Raw genomic sequence first — 25,485 nt, 5'->3', positions numbered from 1 at the left:
AGTAGAAATGTAGGTATGGGAACTGTGGAAACATGGAGGCAAATAAAAGTGAAGAGTATTCGGTAAAGATAATAAGAAAAGTATATTGTTAATGAAATGAGACCGGTCTTTACATTAGTGTTTTTTTTTTTTTTAAAAAAACAACAACACTCTATGTCAAGAACTGTAGTAGCCCTATTGTGATTGGCTAATTCTCATTCTCATGGCAGCACTAAGATGAGCAATTTGTTCGTATTAGCTACTTTAAAAATAACACACATTACAGAATATACATGGATTCAGAAAGTATTCAGACTCCTTCGCTTTTTTCACATTTTATTATGTTGCCATCTCCCCTCAAACTGCACAAAACAGTTATTGGTAGACCATTATTAATGAAATCAGATTTGAATTCATACATTCTTAAACATGCTAAACAATTAGGCAATTTATAATTTTCTCTATAGTACTAGGTTGTTGTACCGTGTTAGCCATTATGAATGTAGAGAAAAGCCAAGCAAAATGACACCTTTTATTGGCTAACTAAAAAGATTACAATATGCAAGCTTTCGAGGCAACGCAGGCCCCTTCTTCAGGCAAGATGTAATCAATTTTCTCTACAAATAATAAGGAAAACTCTTACAATTCAAATCTTAACTTAAAAAAAAAAATCACAAACTTCATGAAAATTTCAGACTAGTAATAGCACTGAAACAGAGTGGAATAATAATTGTCCTGTTTTAAGTAATTGGTACATTATTCTTTTAAATTTAAATGCAGATTTTGATGCTATAGATATAGACCATACTATGCTACTACACAGGCTTAATATTTTAGTTGGATTCTTTGCCACTGTCCTTGACTTAAATCTTACTTTTTCAATTACTTTCAATACTTTCAGAAGCCTGAAGACTATTCATTGTCATTCCTGTCTATAGTTGGCATGGTGAATCTTAGGATTAAGTGCTGGGCAATTCCCTTTTCTCTTTATAATTGCATTATCAGATGTAATTCTGAAACATCAACTTTCACTGATATCAAAAGACACTCAGTTGTAATAAATCTCAGGGCAAAATCACTATTTATAGCTGGAATCACATGAGGTGACTGATTTATGCACTAATGGGTTTGAAGAAATATGGGCACACTTAGAATATGGAAATATCTGGTGAACAATGTGCCAGTCCATCATTTTTCCTTAAATACAGGGTTAGCCAAAATGAAGTACCACATTTCTCAAGGTCACTGCGTGAGGTAGAGGCAGCCAAGTGGGTTGGGGTGGGGGTTCCTTTGATAGGCAATCCCTTGTAGTTTTCAGTTGGCAACATGCCTTGGTCTGGTGTGCACCATGCTTTCTCTGCCGATGCATTCTTCAAAAAACAATGAATTCATCATCACTACACAACGCACTTTCTAAACACCTCAGCATTCCTACTAATGGTGACATCCCAAATCGGAAAACAATTCTTCAGTGGGTGGCTAAACTTAGACCGACTGGTATAACATTGAACAGAAAATTTCCAGACCATCCTCGGGGACTGTACAAATGCCTGAAAACATCCAAGCTGTAAGGGCATCAATTTTGCAGTCTCCTAGACGTTCAGCGTGCAAAAATACTTCTGCCTTAGTCATTTCCAAAGCATCTTTCAGGAGGATTCTGCATGAGCACCTTAATTTCCATCCATACAAAATTATGGTAGTGCAGGAACTCACTGAAAGAGACTCCAAGAGCCACAGAAAGTTGTGTGCAAACATTCTGCAAACTATTTATTGAGATGCCATCGTCATGTGCAGCGAAGAGGCATATTTCCATTTCAATGGTTGCGTAAATAAGCAAAACCTTTGCTATTGGGCTGAAACCAACCCTTGTGAACTTCATCAGAGACCCCCCGCACAGTGAGTGTGTTACAGTTTGGTGCACCATTGCAGAATTTGGCATTGTAGGCCCTTACTTTTTTGATGGGGTGGGGGGCGAGCAACAGTCACCATCACTCCAGAACAGTCATGGATGTGGTGGATGCCTGGTTTCAACAGTATGGAGCAACAGCTCATATGGTGCAGAGATCAATGCAAGTTTTGCAGGAGATGTTTCCAGGGAAGCTGATCTCCCTGAGCGGCAATGTCGGGTGGCCTTCACATTCTCCTGGTCTTGCTCTGTGTGATTTCTTTCTTGTAGGGCTATCTCAAGTTTAAGGTATACACACACTGACCTCAAAACCTGAAAGCCCTCAAGAACGTTACTCGCCACAAAATCTCAGCAATTCCCATTGAAATGGCTGAACAAGTCATGCGAACGTTCAGTAATCATCTTGAAGAATGTATCTCTAATGATCGCCACCACCTTGAAGACATCATTTTTAAAACAGTGAAAAAAATCTATTTTGTATACCCTTTCTCATTACAAGATAAAATAAATTTCATTACGACACATTTTTGTAGAATAAATGTTTGAAATGTGTTATTTCTTTTTGGCTCACCCTGTATTTTTTTTTATACAATTTATAAAAGAAAATGCATTTCAAAATATTTATATACAAAAAAAAGAAAAAGTAAACACACTGCTTGTCAATTCTGTGCTGTTCCATATCAGGACATAACTAATAGTTACCTAGTTCTCACCAAGTTCTAAAATACAATAAGACACATTTGCCACCAAGTGACAATCAATACAGAATAGCTTTTATTTTATCATTATTCAATCAACAAAACAATACGTCTACATTCAGTAGCCATGAATTCAGGATGTCAGACCAAAAATAAGATTATTTGAATTATTCAGGTTACTGTACTTTTTCAATATTTATTTGTAATTTAAATAAAAGAGTAGCCACTGTTTTTAAGAAAAGTTTTAATTGTAGACAACTGTCGTTGGTGTAATATTCCAGCTTTGAATCAAACATATTTGAGCTGAATAGATCCAACCCAGTATCGTGCACATTGATTTAGTGTCCACCCAAATATAACAAGGATTTTATAAATGTTTTTCTGACTTTATGGCTGGAATTTTGTCAAAATATGACATTGTTTTAATTGTTGATGATTTCAATATTCATTTCTGCTGTCCAACCTATCCCTTCGTTAAATAGTTTTAAATCTTTTTGACTCTTTAATCTAGAACGTGTTACCCAAACCCCCCCCCCCACACGCACAAAAATTGGGACATACACTCAATTCAGTTTTATCACATGCTTTATCAATTTTTACTATTGAAATAGTGATGTATTTTTTCTGACCATATGCCTTTTTATTTGAGATTTCTCCTCCTTGTTATTCTTCTAAGTTGAATGTTCCAGTGCATTGCCGTCAGTGTATTAATTCCTCTATGGCTGCACCTTTTACTGCTGCCTTTAAAAATGTTGAGTTGTACTTAAACCGCACCTTCTACTATAGTACTGAAAAGCTAACCTAGCTACTTCCTTTCACTTGTCGAAACATTTTGGAAAAGACTAGATATTTATCTGATATTGTTTCAAAGAATCATTATAAACCTGGTGTTCTTTTCAGTACTATTAATGCTGCTCTTAATGCCACAAAAGTCCATAGTTTAGATGCCTCCTCTAACACCTCTGAGAAATTTCTGCACTTTCTTGTGGATAAGATTGCAACCATTAGTGAGCTTATTAGACTCCTTTCCTATGATCCATCAATCTTTTAGCAGGTTAGAGCCTTTATCTCTTTCTCTTCTTGATATCATCACTGGCCATATAAAATTATTAGCCTGCCCCACAGATGCTTTTCCACCTTATCTCTTTATGAAGACTTTTCAGAATATTGGATCAAGCATCCAAGCAATTATCAACAGTAGCCTGGTTACAGGTATCGTTTCAGTTCAATTTAAATATGCTCTAGTGCAACTTTTAAATAAAAAAAAACCTAATTTGGACACCTTAGTTCTTTTAAAGTTTAGACCAATTTCCAAGCTCCAATTTCTGTCCAAACTTCTGGAAAAACCTGTTCTAATACAACTGCAATCTTTCCTTGACAGGCATGATATTTTTGTACCATTTTAGTCAGGCTTTAAAGTCGTTCACTGAGTCTGCTCTCTTAAAAACGTTTTTAATGATTTCCTAGTAGCTACTGATTCTGGTGATTATGCCATCCTTGTTCTTTTAGATATTATAGCAGCATTTGATACAGTAGACCATAATATACTTATTCCCTGTCTGGAGCATTATGTGGGCATTAAAGAAACAACATTGCATTAGTTCCAATTACACCTGTCTGACAGACGTTTTCCTGTCAACATTGGTGACTGTAACTTGTCCTTAGCATCTCTCCACTGTGGAAACCCCCAGAGATCTATCTTAGGGCCTCTCCTTTTTTTATATATATACTCCTCCCCAGGATCCATTTTAAGAAAATATTGTATTTCTTTTCATTGTTATGCACAGAACACCGATACCTATCTGCATTCAAAACAGACAGATAAAAACCCTTAAAAAACATTGTTGGACTTCTTAGAGGACATCAAAGCCTGGATGGCCTTAAATTTTCCAAATTTAATGAGAGTAAAACTGAGGTTCTCATTTTTCGACTTAGTGGGAACCAGCGATTCCCCCTTGGAACCTTTTGTTAAGTCCTCCACAAGGAATTTCAGTGTGTTTATGGATAATGATTTTAAAATGGACAAATTAGCTCAGTGATAAAGTCAAGCTTTTTCCAACTAAGAATTTTATCTAATGTCAAGCCCTTTTTATCATTTGATGATTCTGAGAAAGTTATACATGCTAACTTTGGGGTCAGTCAGGCTTCCTTCTTCTGCCTTTAGCTGGTACAAAACATTGAAGCATGTCTCTTAACAGGCACCAAGAAGGGTGACCATATCACCCCAATACCTGCATCCCTCCCATTGGCTTCCAATATAGTTTAGGTTCAAATCTTTACTTTCAAATTTATAAAAGTATTGTCCCCCATCTACCAAATTGACCTGATTATTCCATGCACCCCAGCAAGGTCTCTCAGGTTGGCTGATCTGTTTCTACTGACTGCTCAAAAGGCTAAGCTAAAACAGAGAAAAGACCAGGCTTTCATTGTCCTGGCTCCGAAAATGTTGAATGGTTTATCCCTGAATTTTAGGATGGCCCTTTCACTGCCTGTTTTTAAATTGCATCTTAAAAATGTACTTTTTTCCGTAGCTTTTAAATCAGTTTGAGAGCTGTTTGTTTACTCTTTGTCCTGATTTTAACATTGTCTGCCATTTGTTTTATTTATTGTTATTTAAATTTTTACTTTTCGTGTTACCTGGTATATGGATTTGTACAGCACTGTGAGTTCAATTCCCACCATTTTAAAGTGCTTTATAAATAAGCATGAAATTAAATTAATTACTCACCTGATTGGAATGATGTTTGAAAATAGAAGTAAGAAGCGAAAGATTTGAAGGTACCAACGTCCAGCAAAATGCTGCAGTGCTACCATGACTAAAGACACAACAATGAGTGCACCAAAGAGGATTTTGGTGAGGCAGTTCACCTCCAAATCAAAAAGGCCAATCTATAAGTAAAGAAAGCACAGAAATTTACTTTAAGTGTATGTTAGCAATTTACAGCTTACTAATACATAACCTTGCTTTTCAGGAGAGTTCAAAAGCAAGTTTAACATCAAATTACAATTTGTGTAATGTTTTTTAACAGTTACAGTACTTCCAAAATATCCAAATTTGTGCAATAATAAAGATGAAATAATACTTTATTTGTTGGTGGAATAATATTTCAGTAGAAGAGGAAAAACGTAAACACAGTATGAACAATAGTTATATTTTTGTATATTAATCAATCAAAGTAATTTGTCAAATTTAAACCTAAAAAGGCAACTTTCTGAAAGCAACCAAATTACATTTACAAATACTAAACATACTAATGAATTCATAAAGACAAACAAAAAAACTAAAGTATTACCAATATTGTATTTAACATATTTGACAGTTTATCAATTTTAAATTAATACTCTCAACAACACTAGTATTAAACAACAATACTTAAATAATTAAAAATGAACTTTAAAACAATTATTTTAACTAATTTATTAGTATTAATTAAGTATTACTAAGATTCTTCTTCTTTCGACTGCTCCCGTTAGGGGTTGCCACAGTGGATCATCCAAAATTGTTGTTTCTCATATTGATTTGGCAAAATTTTACACTGGATGCCCTTCCTGACGTAACCCTCCCCATTTATCCGGGCTTGGGACCGGCATGAAGAAACACACTGGTTTGTGCATCCCCTGTGGCTGGGTTCCAAGTATTACTAAGATACTGAACATCAATTACTGCCAGTGTCCTTGTATTTTAGTTGTTGTATTAATGTATTAAATTATTAATGACTGGACATGTTTAATTATTACTACTACCACTACTATTATTGTTAATAGGTGACATTGGAAAGTTAAGAAATTAAATATTGGTCATTGTTGTTACCAAATATTAAAAAAACAAAGACGACAACAATTTTATTAACTATTAATATCTGGACAATGGAAGGTAAACACTAACAACTACACAGTATGTAAATGACTGCACAAACAAATAAAAAATCACAATACATTGAACTGATACACTAAGAAACTGTATAAAAAATGTACAGAATCAAAAATTTAATTAGGTGATTTAGATGAGCACACTTTATTTGAATATGAAAGAAAGGACTATTTAAAGTGATGCTGAGCATGAATGTCTATGTAGAAAAATATACATAAAAAGGACATGGTCACAAGACCAAAAATAGAGACTCGTCAAATTCAATGGAATGTGTGGATCACAGAAAAATTTTATTTGATTTTATATTCTTTAAAGGAATGTGAAGGGTCACATAAAAAGACTATTTCATCCGTTAAAAATAATCTGGAGTGCAGACAACTTGCAAAACAAGAAAGTTTATAAATTGGGTTTAGACAAAGAAAAGATTACATTACAATTGGATATTATTAATACATATCATGGATTTTCAGAACCAATCAAACATAGTAAAGTGGTGAGAGCAAGCAAAAATTCTGTAGAATTTATTGTTAGAAGAATATAACACAAAACATTACTGTTATTCATAAAATACTAATCAATGGGGAGGGCAAGAAGAACCTAGAGTTAAAATAGTTACTTTCTTTTGCCATTACTGCCCTTGATATACTGAGATTATGATGATGACACAATAGGATGCAGAAGAAGAAAAAATGAGAATATGTCGTGAATAACTGAAGAAAGTATTGAGAAACAGCTAGGTTTTGTGCAAGGAATGAGGTAAATATTACCTTTAATGGAGGCTAAGAAAAGCAATTAATAAGACCTTTTGATTAGCTCATTTTAGACAACTAAAAATGAAGATTAATGCCAAAGCAAGGATATATAACACAACTGTTCTATCTGTAGAGTATATGATCAGAAAACTGAAGAAGTCTACTGTTGATAACTATTACTTACGAACACAGACAATGATAAATGAATACGTCTTATACAGTAAATGGTAGGTTATAACCAATGTTCCTTCTAAACTGTATAGGCATACAGCTTGAAAATTGATCCATCCAGCAACTTTTTTTTAGTTGTAGAAAGAATGTGTGCTCACTCTGACCCAAAGATTACAGGAACAAATATTATAAATAAAGAATCCCTTTCTACTTCACAGAACATACAGGATTTCTGGGAAAAGAACAACTGAAAATATTAACAGAAACAAGATAAGCAGAATTTAACATCAGGTTAAGTTAGATATTTATTCTTTCTGGAAAAGTAACAGAAGCATGTTAATAATATGCAGATATAATACATTTTAATATTATACAGATAATGTCATGTTATTAAAATCCAAATTAAAATAAACAAATTTCTACAATTGTTTTCTGAACTTTGATTTTTTTTTTTAAGTTTTCTTTTACAACTTATAGCTTATTCAATTACATTACATATTTATTAAGTGCTATATCTTTCGTAAACCTCTAAAATGAAGTAAACTGTGCTTTCATGCTAATAATGTTTGTAAACGTATCTGTGGTTTGCTATAACTGGTCCCACAAAGTGCACTGATTCATGGTGTGCAAACTATGCCTTGTCAGACATACTGTTTCCATCTATAATAAATAGTTACAAGTTAAATATTACTTTTTAATTTTCATACCACTCCGATTTGAAGCAATCTATAGTAAAATAAATGCTGCAAAGATAGATTGCTGCTCTCTGCCACCAAAGAATGAAATAAGCTGGCTTAAAAAAATTTTACTGAAGGATGGATGAACTTAATAAGCTGACATCAAGCAGGGGACCTCAGAATAGTAAAAACATTAATAATAATGATAATGTTTTATTACATATTAGTGAAGTATGAAGCAACAATGAAAACTAAAATAAAAGTGGCCACATAACCTTAAAATAATAAACAGTGGTAAATTTTATAACACTTTAATAAGGAAAACATTGCTCATTTATGTTTAGGGGTATTTTCAAGATGTATTTAATGTTAAAATTTATGGATTTTAATAAGCCACGTCTACTCAGAAAACAAAATGTGTCTCAGTTACAACCTAACAGAAATGAAAAAAAAAGCTAAAAACATTTCACAAAAACTTAATAGTTAAAAAACTTACAATATCAATTTGCAATTTACATGGGCAAATTAAATAAAAATGTTCATGTAACATACGAATCACAATAAAAAAAGCACACACCTTATTTCTAGGGTTTGATGTGTTCATTACACTTCGCAGCTCTTTTCCAGTGTAAATAACAACTCCAACAACAGTACCTAAAAATTTGGAGAAAACAAAATCCAATAAAGTTCAAGTTCTTACTCATGTCAATCAAGTAACAGTTACATACTGCATCAAGCCAAAATATTAACTACTGTTCAAAACCTCCACTGTTACAAGTGACAACATGCAAAGAGTGATACATACAAATAATATTTGCTTAATGCTCCAACCCAATCATTTGTATCATCTCAAGACCTCTTATAAAATTAAATATGACATTTATATATTTCCATCAAAACTGATTAAAAATAAACAAATCAACATAATACACAGGGTAGTACGGTGGCGCAGTGCTAGCATTATTGCCTCGCAGTAAGGAGACCTGAGTTCGCTTCCCGGGTTCTCCCTGCATGGAGTTTGCATGTTCTCTCCGTGTCTGCGTGGGTTTCCTCTGGGTGCTCCAGTTTCCTCCCACAGTCCAAAGACATGCAAGTTAGGTGCATTGGCGATCCTAAATTGTCCCTAGTGTGTTCTTGGTGTGGGTGTGTGTGTGTAGCCCTGCGGTGGGCTGGCGCCCTGCCCGGGATTTGTTCCTGCCTTGTGCCCTGTGTTGGCTGGGACTGGATCCAGCAGACCCCCCATGACCCTTTGTTAGGATAAAACGAGTTGGACAATGAATGACTGAATAACATAATACACTTAATTTCACAAAAGAAAAATTATAATTTCAACTTTTAATGCAGCAAGAGAGTACAGAAAATATTAAATTGGAGTTTCATCATTTGTTTATACTATACTACCTGTAATACTACTGTAATATCTACTCTTCATATTCAAAAATGAATAAAAACGGATATCCTTAAAAACATAAAAAAGAACATATTTACCAAATTAAATACATATATTTTCTGCATCTCTCTTGGTATATAATTATATTTTTGCACATGCATCAGGCATAAATAAAATTTAAAATTAAAGGGTAAGGTTGTGCAAGAATCAGTCTCAAAATAACAATCCATAATTATGCAGCCATCAGTGAAACACACTCTCATACTGCTTACATCAGTTTCAAAAATGTTCTCAAACTTGAGACATTTATTTACTTCAATCTTCTCTAAGACCTCTAACTGACATTTATGCTTCTCTTAAGATGTCTAGCAACAAAAGCTAAAGTGAAAATGAGCAATAATAAAATCATCAGTAGTATTTTGCTCACACTTCTCTTAGAATAATATTCCAGCATTTAATGATGAATAAATGTAAAGACTGAATTGGAAACTAAAGACTGACTAGTATCTATCTGCACAATGTTCCCACATTTACCTAAGGTCCTTTTGTGTTAATCTATTCTGCCAGCAAATATCTCCAAAAGCTCAAAATAATTATTAATGAAAGTTTCTTAGCTTTTGTTCGAATAGCATGCCTTTATTTTGCACGTTCTTTAGCTATATAATATTTGTAATTATTATATTGAATTGTTGCTATTAAATAAAATCTTGGTTTATAGGAATATGAAATGAACTAACTTTTGTTACAAGGTTTATATATGTAACAAAATACAACTCTTTGGCTGGGAAGTTAGATCTGCTCCAATGCGGGCAAAAAAATCAAATTACAGGTAAATGCTCTATATTGTCTATCATTTTCTTTTTAAAAATATCAAATGTAAATTACTTTCTTCAAAAGGAAAAACTCAAGCAAGTATGATGAAAGCAGTAGTCTAATGGAATGCATCATGATGTTGCGAAATATCTGTAATCTGAACTACCTGCTCGTGTCAGTCATACCTCCTTCTCACATTTTTTTTTCCTAATTTTAGCTCCTCTAACCTATTCTCACAGGGAGAAGTGACCCTTGTAATCTATGTAAGCACAAACATAGACAGACGATTCCAGGAAATTCGCGCCTCGAGGAAAGACAGCACAATGCCCAATTAGCATGCTTTAGAAAAACCAAAATGATCTCTTTATGACTCATATTAGATATGATTAACTGAGTTTAATGCCAGAACTATCTATTTTTCACTACTTAGTTTTATTTTTGCAAAAGGATTTATACATTCTGTGGAGACAATTTATTTATTTAAAACTGTTCATCTCTCATAAAATTAACAACCACATATATGGGAAAACATAAAACTTAAGATTTATTGGCTGTGGATAAATGTCATCATACAGCTTGTTACCAAAATGCTTTTTCCATATAAATCTTGTGTACCATTGAAATGCCTTACCCTAAAATGAAAATTAGGGTAAACAAACAGTAAACACACCTTGGGTGAAGAATTTCTGAAATACTAGTAAAGTGGAAAGGATTTACCAGAAGCAATGACTGTGCTCGCCCATAAGGTATTCTCAATACTCAAGCTTTCATTCACTGGGGGATCACCATCCTCCTGAATAATTAGAGAATCCTTGTTATATAAAATAACATCAGGAAATTGATTAAGCATTAACATGCATCATGTGAGTGAAAGATAAGAAAAGTTCTAAGACCAATAAAAGCATTACATTAAAAAAATAAAGATGTGTCTGTTATCGAAATGATAATTGTCCCTACATTATGACTGCTATTTACACCTCTCCCCAAATTAGTGAATTTAAAGAGCTGTTTCCAGGTCAGCAGAAAGCCACTATCATAGGGTAATGTTGCTGATCGATATGTTCTTTAATGGAATATCTTCAGTTCAGCATCAACTATTATATAGCTGCACAATAAAAATACACATTTGCAGCCAAATAATTCTACTTGATGAATTAACCATCTTTCATATTATTCTTTATTCTGTTTCTCAGCATTATCAAGCAATCCCTTTTTCCCTTCTCATATCTGAGTTTACTTTTTTTAAATACATCTCGTACCTTTAAATGTGAATGAAGACAGACATCGGCTGCTCTTTTTTTCCTCAAAATTACTACTAATGCGTATTGTCATCTATCGAGCTGGAGTGTGGAAACAAACTGCTGTATATAGTATAGAACATGTCATCCATCCATACATACTGTATATCATCTTCCCAGCTTATCCAGCTTTGGACTACATGAAGCTAGTATATTATATTATATTATTAGTAGTAGTAGTATATTATATTATAGTATATTGTAGATCACAAGGTACAATAACACACATACAGGCATCCATCTACCATGGAATTTAAAGCTGTCAATTACCCTAACATGCTTATATGTGTAATGTAGGAGAAAAATCATTACAAAACCTTGATAAGGAAATGTGCAAACTACAGAACCAGTGCAAGTGCCTGGGAAAACAGGATTGTATATTGCTGAAAAGTAGCATACACTGAAATACTAAACAAACATACTACAGTATACCCATTTTAATAGTGCTCAAGTGGTAAAGCATCTCACACCCTAGATACGTGAATACAATTGTTTCAATTGCAACTGCTTAGTGTTGAATTCTCAGAAGTCACTGTTATAATTTTACACTTCACCTGTTGCCAGAAAACACAAGTTCATGACATCCTTCAATTAAGTAGGGAGTGCCATGTAGTAAAATATATATACTGTATGCTGATTTACTTCTAACTCTGAAGAGATCTAGATGGTGTTATCTTTTTTATTTCCAGCCCATCTTTCCTCAAATACACTACACAGCTTTAGTAGGTCAGTCTCTACTACATACTCCAAATAAAATACTTACTCTGGTGAAGGTCCCAACAAAGCTATGTATGTCAATATTTGGTTCTTCTGCATAAACATAAGATCTGATTTGGAGAAGGTCCTGTTAAGAAATGTATTAAAATCATTTACAGCAGTATAAGAATTGGTAAAAAAGTATTAGCATGCTGTGGTTTGAACAATTTTCATAATAACACAGTTCTGAAACATGATTTGAGCCGTTCAGAAAAAAAAAAGCTCCCATATCTTAACCCTATTATAAAGTCTTAAAGAGTCTTTTAAGCACAGAAATCTGATAAGAATTTGTATTATTCACCTTAAATAAGTTCAAAATGTATAATTTGCAGATTTAATTAAGCTTAATGTCTTTTCCAGAAGATATTAAAATACAATACAGAAATGTAGTGACACACATCTATGTTCCTAACGTTATGAGAAAACAAGTGAAACACTGGTGCATCCAAAAGCCACCAAACAGGTCACTTTCCAGGGTTGCTTTCCACCTTGCAGTTAGTGCTACAGTGATAGGCTCTGGCTTCCCATGACCTTAACTTAAAGCAGATAATCAGGTTAAGGAATGAATAGGTAGAGGGATGAAAGATACAACATACTTTAAAGGCACTGCATGAACCACGGTGTTTCTTGCATTTACTTATTAAGTATTCTGCATATTGTAATTTTGTTAATTCTATTTATAGTAATTTAAACATGTCTTGTCAAGCAGCTTGGCTCCTGTTGCAAGGGATGTATAATTAAATAGTTTAGAGTTACTGATTTACTACTTGCATATTTAGCACAATTATTTTGAAAGGCTGGGACAATTAGGCGCAAAGCTCTGTATCTGATTTTGTTAAAACTTTGTAGGTGAATTTTGAGCTGCTCCAGACAAAAACCATGAACAACTTCAGCATCCCCTTAAATTACAGACATTAATTTCCATATTTCAAATATTACACAAAGGTGTAGACAATTTGGTTGAAAAAAAAGCAGACCACTTTAGAATTTTACAAAAAAAAAAAAACCTACTGCAGATAATAACTAAGAAAAATACCAGAGAACTTTGAATTTATCAGCCTAATAAATAGGCAATGCTGCATCAATCTTAACATTTAAATTAAATCTAAAATCCCATTACATATTCATTACAGCTTCCCTATTTAGTCCAGTTAACAATACAGTTAAGACAAACATAGAGTCTTAAAGTGAATGTTCTCCTCAACCTTACTGAACAATATGGAAGTAACAGGTAATAGCATCTTTGGTGACAATGAATCCTCAGAACACCTTTTGACCCCACCAAACCATGGACACAAGCATGTACCTCACTGCATTGTAGAATTCACAAAAAAGGCCCTAACAACCAGTGCTCTTACAAGACTTAGTTAAGGTAGTGTTTCATATTGTCTTTTAAATCTCCCTAAAGGGCATTCATTTCCATTTTGAAATGTTTGCTGTAGTGTAAACTGACCATTTGCAGTTGTAAACTTGTAAATTACATTACACACTGAGAAACTTTAAAAACCTAAAAGAATGTACCAACTAAAAAAATGTCTACTCTGGTGTGAAAAAAATTGAAACAACAAGTGATGTTGCTAAAACTAATGGATCTGGAAGGCCCAAGGCCACCTTTTGCAGGAAAGACCACTACTTAAAATTAAAGCACTATGTCTGGTGAAGACCATGGACTGCTCATCACCTGACTAATACCATCCGTACAGTGAAGCGCACACACACATACATATATAACACATATGGGGACCCTTAGGGTACAAAACTCTGCTTAACTAGAAATCAGACTAGGGATTTAAGAACAGTATAATTATATGTTTGTACTTCCATAATCTAGATGTGTTTGAAAAACTGAGTGGATGCTAATGATGATACTATACTATTATAATCATGTACCCAGATGCAAATTTACTTTCAAGTCTATAAAATATTTATGTCGATTTGTTTTGTAGGTGCCCTGACATTTAACAATTGCTAATTTCACATTTATTATTTTCTTATTTTGTAATTCTTCATAACATTGACAGTGATTTTTAAACACCATGTATCTGCTGGTTTTCATTGTCTTACTGTTTAATTAACACATATTCCTAATGAAGCTGGATGCTTTCACTTTATTGGTCCTGAAAGTTCCAACTGGTTTTATTTTCTCCAAGATATTTAGTAAAATTGTGAGTGTTTTATGGCACAGCATTTTCTCTAATTATACACAATAAAGATGAGTGCAAAAACACAAAACCTGTGTCTATGATGAGAAGATTCAGCCACAATGTCCCTAAGTCCAGAAAACATTAATATGAGAAAAAAAAAAAAAAACACAACACAAACCAATTGGATTATTGGGAGGCTACTTCTTCTGTACTTAAAACAATAATCAATTTTTATCTCTAGTAAATCACAACTATTAAAACATGAACTATTTTTGAACTATTTCTTTATTCATAATGAACTGATGTCTTTGGTTAGCAGTGCAATTATAACTATACAGTATGGGTATTTTGCACGTATTTTGGAGCTTGGAATCATATTTACGTTTAAGTCACAGAGCAATTAGTGATTCAGCCCATTTTGACAGTCATATGATTAAACTAAATATCTATCTTTACAAATTGATATATCTATGGAAGCAAATACACACTCCTGAAACTTCTGCTGCTACTTTTTAAGAAGTTCACAAAGCACTGTTAAGAAATTATTTTAATTTATATACCCTATTCCATACAGCTACAAACTAAAAGCATAAGAGAAAGCTACTGTCTAAAGATGAAGAAGACAGTATATCACAGATCCTGATGGGGAAAAAATAAATAAAAGCAACTTGCACTCCAAAGAGAGCTCTATCTCTTGTACACAACAGAAAATGTGAAATTATTACTTAAAAATCACACCACATGTTATGAACTTGGAAAAGCAGCACTCCAGATTAAAACAAAATATAAAAGAATCCTCAAGGACTAGAACAGAAATCAGTACCACAGACTCAAAAACATCAAAAGATAAATACATTTAGGGAATACTGAAATGCTGAAAAAGATGTTATGTTCTTTTGAGAACAGCTAGGAAGGCACTCAATTTCCTTAGTAACTTAGATACATACTATCTTCAAACAGATGTATAAATAAGCAGGATAAACCTGGAATCCTCTTCAGAATCTAAAATGTCATTACTGCACAACAAAATGGAAACGATGCAGGTACTGATTGGTATTTGTTAGATAGAATCAGTTTCATCAAAGATAAATAAAAAATAAATAAATTGTGCTCTGTTCCCTGAAAACTGAATCCAGACAGAATAATTTTCCCTTATTTCACATAATCAATCTGGGCTCAATAAGGACAGACAATAACTATTGAATTGATAACATATGTTTAATATATAAAATTTAACGTCTATCTGTCTGTCTGCCCGCTTTTCATGAGAGAACTACTTAACAGACTTAGATTGTTTTTTTTTTCTATAATTTGCTTGAACATTCTGGTTTATTTTGCAACTTCACTCATTGTACCAAGTATCATAGTTTGCTTACGGCAGCGATTTATTTGTGGAATTCCGAGAGACAGGCTGTGGGCTGAGGGGAGGGAAAAGCAGGACCTCAGGAGTCGTGAGCTGAGTGGGGCTGTTCTCACTCATGCACCAGCCTCTGTTCGAGCCAGTCTACCTCTCGCCATCTGGTGGAGCGTACCTTGCATCAGCTTAGCTAGCGATACCTGTTTGTTCAGCAGACAATATCAACTACAGATTGTTAACGAGTAAAGTTTGACGTTTGAGAGTGAGAGATCACAGCTACATGTGTTTTAGAGTTACAGTTCTCTTCGCAGGATGTTTCCGTTAGACTTTACCCGTCATCACAAGACAAACTTGAGATGGATGCGTGCTTTAACTGCTCATCTATCTGAAGTGAAGTCGCCAAGCTGTCACTGACTCTCAGTATCCACACCTTTTTGTTCAGGGATTGATCCACAAGATTTTCCCAGCTACTACTTGAAGTGAGGAACGGTTCCTTACAGACTAGGGACAGCGATATTGAAATAAATGATAATTTGTGCACCTCACTTCAAGATCTGAATGAACTTAATACTGCTCTATATCGGGACATGCCTTCGATTCTAGATTGTCTTCTTTCTTAGTTTGGACAATGTTCTATCCTCTCTCCAAAAAACAACATTGTTGATAAAATTAATCAATTGGTTCTCAAATTATTTGACAGACTCTCTCGGACATACACTTCAATAAATACCATTTTGGAAGACAGCAAATCAATTCATTATCAAACAGCATTTTTAAAATCCATGAATCCTCCTCACATGCCGTCCTACAACTTAGCATTGAAAGTAGGACTACTGATTATCCTTTTGAGAAACCTGAGCCTACCCAAACTTTCCAATTGTACCTGTATCCAGGTCTGTCAGACATCAGAACAACATTATAGAGGTGATAATCATCACAAGCTGTGTCATTGACAAGAGACCTTTATAGTGTTGATTCCTCGCATTCCTCTAATCACGACAGACATGCCCTTTCAATTCAACAGATTACAGTTCCTGGTAAAGCTTTCCTTTGCAATGTCAATTAACAAGGCTCACGGACAGACGCTCACGTTGGCTAGGGATGATCTTAGCTCACCATGGTTCTCATATGGTCAGCTTTGCGTCGCTTTATCCTAGGTTAGTTCCCCAACAAACCTATATCTCTTTGACCAGATAGCAAAACAGTATATCAACAGGACCCGATGGCAAAACAGTACTGTATATCAACAGGCCCTTAGACAGAAAAGCTATCATCAATTCTTCTCAATACAAATTTATTTTTTTTTTATTTTTTTTTTTTAAATAGATTTTTACAGTTTGTCCTGTTTCACTACCACATGGCTGGAGCCGCAGGGGACAACTAGTGTTTAATATAATAATCATGCTATTTAAATCTGAATCCCATTACAAATTGCTTTCTATAGATACTGAAAAGGCACAAGCTTAACTACCAAAGGACTGACTCTCAACAAAAACTATAAATTATTTTTCTTTTATGCTGTTCAAGTGGTACCTATCAAGAAAGCGGTCTATGGCTATTTTTACTTTATCGTTTACGAAGAACAGGGAAATTATTGTAAACGTCCAAAAAATGTCATGCTGAGACTGATGAATTTCCACGTTTTAGACCTCTCTGACTTTTTGGTATACAAAGTATGGGGAAGGAATTAGAATTCTCCAAAATTTCAATTTTTGAGATTTTGATGAATCTCAACATATTAGACTCCCTGAGTCTGAAAATGATATTTTTGGAATTATGTGTGTGTGTGTGTGTGTGTGTGTGTGTATGTAAACACGATCACGATAACTCGAGTACGCTTTCACTTAGTTCAACCAAATTTTGCCTACAAGTATTAGGTGCAAAACAGATTTCTATCAACTTTTGTGCTATTTTTGATAACCAGAAGTGCTTCTTTACCTTTTTATTCATGCAGCTATAGAGTCCAATTTTTTCAACTTTACTTTTATAATTGTTCAATATATTGTTAATTTGATTTGTTGCTGATGGTTATTAAATGTACAAAATACAGTGAACCCTCGTTTATCACGGTTAATCCGTTCCAGACTCTACCGTGATAAATGAATTTTCGCGAAGTAGGATTCTTTATTTATAAATCGAATATTTTCGCAGTTAGAGTATAGAAAACCTGTTTACGACCTTCTAAATATGTTTTTTAACATTATTAGAGCCCTCTAGACATGAAATAACACCCTTTAGTCACCATTACACTCGTATTACCCAATATATTAGACAAAATAAGAAAATAAGACATATTAGACGTTACAAATATCATACTAGGCGCACTCGCCTTTTAAGGCGACCGACTTATATCCTCAATTTTTGTGCGCTCCATGTTTACATCAGGCATGTAAGTGTAGGGAATGAGAACATCAAAGTGCCCATTCATAACATCTCCTGAAAACCTAAGTTTTTTTTTTATCCCCTCAAGTTCCTGTCCAAAGTCGTACAATGTCAGCCCGAATCTGTACCGCTAAAGACAGAGGTTCATGCACTAAATAAGCTATAGATGAGAATAAGCAAGCACCATCTCCCCTGATATTTACTACGCTGTGAGACATTTGTACTCCATCAACATTATTTCTAGAGACATAATTTTGTCTATTTTTCCAGCGCATCGCGCACAAAAGCAAGAGAACGATGAGAGCACCAGAACTCTGCTCACATCGCGTTGTTTCGTACCTCAAGCCGCAAGTAGTAAGTATGTAATAAGCGGAATACCACTACACTTGGCACTCACGGGACGGAAGGACAATCCCGAACGCTTTTATATAGTAGATTATTGTACTGTACATTTAATTGCACACAACCACTAACCTATGAAGGCACGACCTCAGTAGGAGAGTCTTTAGAGGTGGTGCAGTATCTTCAGCAGGTGAGTTGTTGTCTTCAGTGAAGAAGTACTAGGAGTAGGCAGTGGGTGCCTGGGTGCGCGGCTGAAGAACATCTTGATAGGCAGTTGCTGGCGCTGTATTTTCATAGGCATGAGGAGGCTTTTGTAGGGTATTGCCATCTTTAATCATATCCAAGAGTTTCACCTTCTCCTGGATAGTAAGCAACTTCCTCCGGCGCTTAGTTTTATTGTCAGAAGGCTTAGAAAAAGCAGCACATTTAGGAGCCATCGTAGGGCTTAGATAAAAGTTCTCAAAAAGCGCATGCGTAGTGACGTAAGCGTGTATGAGAAAACAATCGCGCTAGAGTGAAGCCGCGAAAGTCGAAGCGTGATATAGCGAGGGATCACTGTATAATCTTTGTCTTGCAGTTTACTCCTCAAATATCCATACCCATATCGGAGTATATGAGAAAGTCTAGGGGTGACCAAGTCAAGCCAAGTTGGGGAGTAGGGATGGATACCGGTGTCCGGTGACATTGTGGAACCGGTGCTGACATGAACGGTAGTAACCAGACTGAAAAGCAGCGCACAATTCGGTGCTTCATTTCGGTGCTTTTTTCCCTGAGAAATCTAGCCAATCACTTCCTTTCCAAGGATAGTAGGCGGGCCCAGGTATGTACGGGTTTTTTTTTAGAGCAGAGCTAAAATGCCGAAGCTGAAGCGCTCGAGAGTGTGGCTGTACTTCACAGCAAAAGATATAAACTCAGCAGCCTGCAACAAATGCTTAAAGGTAATAATGTGCAAAGGAGATAACACCTCAAATCTAATGAAACACATGGCGTCGCATGGCGTTTTTTTAAAAGCCGCAAAATGCACCGCATTTGATAACTTGCAGCAAGACATCACACCGAGCACATCTACTGCGGGTGTGGTGCCTGTTCTCGGAGTTAGCAACATCCAAGAACCCGAGGAGGAGAGTCCGGCCCCTAGCCCTGCCAGTGTAGCAGAAATGATAACTGATGATGATGATGGCAGCAGCACCCGTTCTTCTCTGGGTGAGTAGCTTAATGTTGTTCGTGCAATTTACGTTGAGTAGGCTAACCACGTTATTACATTAATGCATGTAAGGTGAACTAGCAAACACCGTCGTAGTTACATGCGGCTGTCTTCTTGTTTGATGGCAGATACTCCCTTCACCCTGGCCAAAAAGGCTAAAATGACGAAAGAAAAAGAGGACGAAATTCATAGGGCAGTGACAAAATTTATAGTCAAAGATCTCCATCCATTTTCAACGGTGGAGTCACCATCATTCAGGTGAAAAATGTTGTATTACTCTTACATAAAAAAAATAGACTGTATAATACTATAAAGGTTAATATGTTCATAGCTGCTTAGCTTTGTAAGTCTTCTCTAAATATTATAAGTAAACTATATTTGAATAAAAGGTGAGCTATATGTTTTTATTTTTTATCTGGAAGAAAAAAAATAATGAAAATTCAAATGTATTTTCTGTTTATTCTGGGAACTGGTTTATATGTTTTATTTATTTTATCCGAAAAAAAGAATTAAATTTCAAGTCAAAAACACTTTCTTTTTTAAATTTGTTTTTTGTTTTTGAAAGAGTTTTCTCTTGTGCTGGGCATGCCATCAGCCAAGAGCGATGCCGTATAGCTCCAGAAAAGGCTAATATGATTATCTTCTGGCAAAAAAAACTGCTAAACATCACAGGTTTCATGACAAAGTTTGTGTTTTCAATTGTTTAAGCACTGGTTCCAACCTAAGAAGTTATGTTTTATTGACAGAAAGGGCTAGGTTTGTTATAATTTTGTTTAAAAAAAATTACTGGGAAAAATAAAAACGCAAGAGGTTTTTGGACGAAGTTTGTGTTCTTTATTTTTTTAAGCACCGGTTCGAGCACCGTTTAAGCACCGGCACCGTTTCAAAAGTACCGTTTTGGCACCGGTATCGGATAAAACCTAAACGATACCCATCCCTATTGGGGAGCATGCACCAGTAAAGTGAATTGCCACACCCACCACACGATTAAACAGCTCGGGGTCCTGGATGGCAACCCCCAGGCAGACACGCGGTCCAGTCCCACCCTCCGGAAATGACCTTCTATCTGCCGCAGTCAGGTGTTACGTGGGCAACCCACAAGAATCCTACAAGCTGGATCACCCTCTGGGAATTGCGCCACATGGCCGTAGTGCCGTAACTGATGCTCCCCCACAATGCAAGTAATGTGCCTTATTCGGGACTCCATGAGCAACTGCTCATTTGACAAAAAGTCAAATAAATGGTAGCCAAGGATTTTTGGGAGAGACAAGACCAAAGGAGTTCGGTCTTCATCTCAGGTCACTGGATAGCATCCATGTCTCGCACCCTTATAGCAAGACAGAAACCTCCAGGACTCTGTAGACTTGGACCTTTGAACTTTTGCATAGATATCAGGAGTGCCACACACCCTTTCTAGTGACCTCATGACCCTCCATGCTCTCTTTGCAGACAGACACACTGCTGATGGCTATGCCTAAGAGGTCATTAAAGGGCAGGATCTTGGTTTTTATACAGAACACTCGCAAGCCCAGACACTCAGTGTCCCGATCAGAGCCTCCATTGACTCTGTGAAGATCACAGCATCGTTAGCAAAGTCAAGATCAATGAATCTTTCTTCACCAACAGATGCCCCACAGCCTCTGGACCCCACAACCTTGCCCAACACCCAATCCATACAAGCACTGAACAGAGTAGGAGCAAGAACACACCTCTGACAAACCCCAGAATCAACTGGGAAAAAGACAGAGGTTCTGCCTCCACTCTGCACAGCACTCACACTACCAGTGTACAGGCTGTTCATGATATCCAGTAGCTTTGAGGGGATCCGGCAAACCCTGAGGATGTCCCACAGGGTAGCTCGATCAACTGAGATGAATACTTTACAAAAATCGATTTCTTAGGTGTAAAAACCAGACTGCTCCAAGGTGAGCAAGTGATCACGGATCCTATTGAGGACAGCCTTAGCAAGGACCTTAACCGGAACCGAGAGCAGTGTTATCCCCTTGTAGTTACCGCAATCCAGGCCATCACCCTTCCCTTTTTAGATAGGGATGACAAGTCCCATTTTCCAGTCAGTTGGGATGATGCCAGTCTCCCAAATGGAAGCAAAGATTGTTTGTAATGCCAGAAGGACAGATTAGATGGTTCACAGCTAATTGGAAGATCAGCCTCAAGAACTGTGGACCCAGAGATATTCAATGTCCTAGCCGGAGAAAAGAAAAAGTAGCCAGTCCAGCGAGTCAAAACTGCAGTGTCATTCATAAGGACCGCTCCATCAGCCGCCCTGAACTGTGACTCTCTGAGGAACAGATTCAGATGTGCATAACAACTTACGCCGTATCATGACAATGACAGCTGCCACGGCTGGTGCGTCTCTGTTAACGTCATCCCAGCCGGTTCGTTTCGCGTTGATAAATGCCAGATCGGTCGTGAACAAAACTTTCATCCTGAAAGACTTTTTTCTTTCTAATGGCCTGGATTTTTTATGTACCGCTGAAACCTGGATTTAACGGTGACAAAGAGGAGTTGAGACTGGTACAGAGGGAGCTGAAATCTAAGATTGCAGAGGGGAAAGACTGCTACAGGAGGAAGCTGGAAAGCAAACTCCAAGAAAACAATCCCAGAGAGGTGTGGAATGGAATGAGGGCCATTACTGGCTTGAAACAAAAGAGAGGTGTTGGGATGGATGGAGATGTGGAATATGCAAACAATCTAAATCGGCACTTTAATAGGTTTGACTCCCCTACGTCTCCTCCCCCCACACTCAGCTCTTCTCAATTTCTCCATTCTCCTCCCTCCTCTCCTGCCCGCACAGCTTGTCTCTCTCCATCTCTCTCAGCTGATGACATTAGAAGGGAACTGTGTAGACTTCATCCCAGTAAAGCTGCAGCTGATGGCATCAGTCCCAGGCTGCTCAGGTGCTGTGCTGCCCAGCTGTGTGGAGTTCTACATCTGATCTTCAACAAGAGTCTGAAACTGCAGAGAGTCCCGTCACTCTGGAAAACATCCTGTCTGGTTCCAGTCCCCAAAAAGAACCACCCATTGTCCCCCAGCGACTACAGGCCAGTAGCTCTGACTTCATACGTTATGAAAGTGCTGGAGAGACTTCTCCTGAAACATATGCGTCTGCTGGTAGAACCTTGGCTGGACCCCCTTCAGTTTGCTTATCGGCCCCGTATCGGTGTGGAGGACGCCATCATCTATCTGCTGAACCAGGCTTATTCTCATTTGGACATTGCTGGGAACACTGTGAGGGTCATGTTTTTTGACTTCTCCAGTGCTTTTAACACAATCAGACCATCACTGCTGGGAAATAAGCTTACGGAAATGCAGGTGGACGCCCCATTGGTAGCCTGGATTACGGACTATTTAACCAATCGACCACAGCATGTCCGGTTGAAGAGCTGCTGCTCAGATAGCATCCTGAGCAGCACGGGCGCCGCAGGGAACTGTCCTATCACCCTTCCTCTTCACCCTCTATACGTCTGACTTCAGGTACAGGTCCCAGTCATGTCATCTGCAGAAATTCTCTGATGACTCTGCCATTGTGGCCTGTATCAGGGAAGGACAGGAGGATGAATACAGGAGGGTGGTGGACAGCTTTGTGGAGTGGTGGGAGCTAAATTTTTTACAGATAAACATCACAAAGACAAAGGAACTGGTTGTGGACTTTAGAAAACAGGCTCCTTTTCCCACCCCTGTCACCATCAGAGGAACTGATGTTGAGGTGGTTGAGGACTACAGGTACCTGGGGTACACATTGACTGTAAACTGGACTGGTCCAAGAACACCAACACGGTTTTCAAGAAAGGGCAGAGCCGACTTTACCTATTGAGGAGGCTCAGGTCTTTCAATGTCTGTAGGAAGATGCTGACTATGTTCTATCACTCTGTGGTAGAGAGTGTGGTGTTTTTTGCAGCTGTGTGTTGGGGCAGTGGGCTGAAGACAGCTGAGGTCAACAGGCTGAACAAACTGATTAAAAAGGCTGGTTCTGTTCTAGGTGTCAGACTGGAGAACCTGGCGGAGGTGTCTGAGAGGAGAATGCTGAAAAAGATTCTCGTATCATGGACAACCCTCTCACCCCATGCATGCCACCTTGATGGGTCATCGGAGCACGCATAGCAAAAGACTCATTGCCTCCAAGTGTAGAACCGAACGCCACAGGAAATCTTTTCTACCTGTGGCAATAAGACTGTATAATTCTTCCTCATTCTGTAGGTGATCCTTCCCATCATCACATACACCACTTGCACTAATAATCTGTAATTTATTATATATGTTATAGTTTTTTGTTATATTTGTTTGTTGCTTTGCATAAAAGGAGTTATATAGTTATAATACAAACTATTAGTTATAGTTATAGTTATTTGATATTTTGTTGAGAGTTATGTTGTTACTCTGTTTATTTAGTTATTCTGTTTGCACTAGTACTACTGATCTTCTTAACTCTTTATTACCTTATCTTTATTCCTCTTGTTGGCACTGAGCATGTATATGACAAAAGAATTTCCCTCGGGATAAATAAAGTTCTTATCTATCTATCTATCTATCTATCTAACCGGGCGAGATGCTTCCACTCACTGAAGTTTTGCCACCAGGATGTTCCTATATCAACACGCCGAGAGCGCAGCGCCGCGGTGGGGGCTTATTGACCTTATTTAAATCTGATTTTATCTGCAACCGCCTTTCGCTTCCCCTTTCATTTTCCCCCTTCAACTTTTGAGCTCAGTATGTTTGAACTAGTCTGCTCTCCACTGCTGCTGTGCACACTCATCTATCGCCCCCCAAAATATAATAAGGACTTTTTAGATGAGTTTGCAGCTTTCCTAGCTGATATTACCTGCATATATGATCGCTTCCTTTGTTTGGGTGATTTTAATATCCATGTTTGCTGTCCCGTTAAACCTTTAGCAAAAGACTTTCTGGGCATTATTGACTCCTTTGGTCTGTCTCAACTAGTGAACGGACCAACACATGGACAGGTTCACACACTGGACCTGGTTCTTTCTCGCGGTCTCAGAATCAGTGACTTGGACATTCTGCCTCCCAGCTTTTCTGATCACTCGCTTGTTCTGTTTAATCTGGATTTGGTCTCTGTTGAGCATGGTAAATCCAACACCACCCGTCCCTCCCGTGTCATTTCCCCCCTCTGCTGCTGAAGATTTTGCAGTTGCTTTTACACCAATTTCCACATCATGTGAATCCACGGATGCTGATGTTTTATTGCAAACCTTCTACACTTCCTGCTGTTCTGTGATGGATGTTGTAGCCCCACTCAAACGGAGACAATCCAAAGTCAAGCATGAACCATGGCTAAACGAACAAACTCGCTCCATCAGGCAAAACTGTAGGCGGCTAGAACGTAAATGGAGGAAAGATGGTCTCACTGTTACCTTCGACTGCATGAGAGACGCGTGGTCCCAATACCAGAGAGCAGTCAGGGGTGCAAGGAACTGTTTTTTTGCTGACATCATCTCAAAAAACTGTGGCAATTAACGTGTCTTATACAAAACACTAAATGCTGTCCTCTCTCCAGCTGCAACTGTTTTCTCTTCTGCCTCCACTGCTCTTTGTAATCAGATCCTCACATTTTTTCTGGATAAGGTCACGAACATTAGATCCCAGATCTCCATTTCTTCTTCTGGCTCTGTTGATCTAGCCGCTCCTGCACATGGCTCCCTCACCAGCTTTGAACCCATTTTGATCCCCCATCTGGAAAAAATCGTCGCCTCAATGAAGCCTTCG

At 37.0% G+C, this 25,485-nt stretch overlaps 1 protein-coding gene across 1 annotated transcript in view; it reads right to left on the bottom strand.

Annotated features, from left to right (window-relative positions):
- The window catches only part of LOC120515185 (probable phospholipid-transporting ATPase IIA), a 177,184-nt gene that overhangs the window by 48,967 nt on the left and 102,732 nt on the right, over positions 1–25,485 (bottom strand). The window contains exons 8-11 of the mRNA XM_039735937.1: positions 12,319–12,399; positions 10,975–11,050; positions 8,632–8,708; positions 5,312–5,472 (exon numbers count right to left, since the gene is read on the bottom strand). Coding sequence (XP_039591871.1) covers positions 5,312–5,472; positions 8,632–8,708; positions 10,975–11,050; positions 12,319–12,399 — 395 coding nt within the window. The remainder of the gene's footprint in view (positions 1–5,311; positions 5,473–8,631; positions 8,709–10,974; positions 11,051–12,318; positions 12,400–25,485) is intronic.

Source organism: Polypterus senegalus, chromosome 14 (assembly GCF_016835505.1).
Source record: "Polypterus senegalus isolate Bchr_013 chromosome 14, ASM1683550v1, whole genome shotgun sequence".
Taxonomy (NCBI): Eukaryota; Metazoa; Chordata; class Cladistia; order Polypteriformes; family Polypteridae; genus Polypterus; species Polypterus senegalus.
Note: the sequence above shows the minus strand (reverse complement) of the source record. Positions and strands in the feature narration are given on the sequence as shown.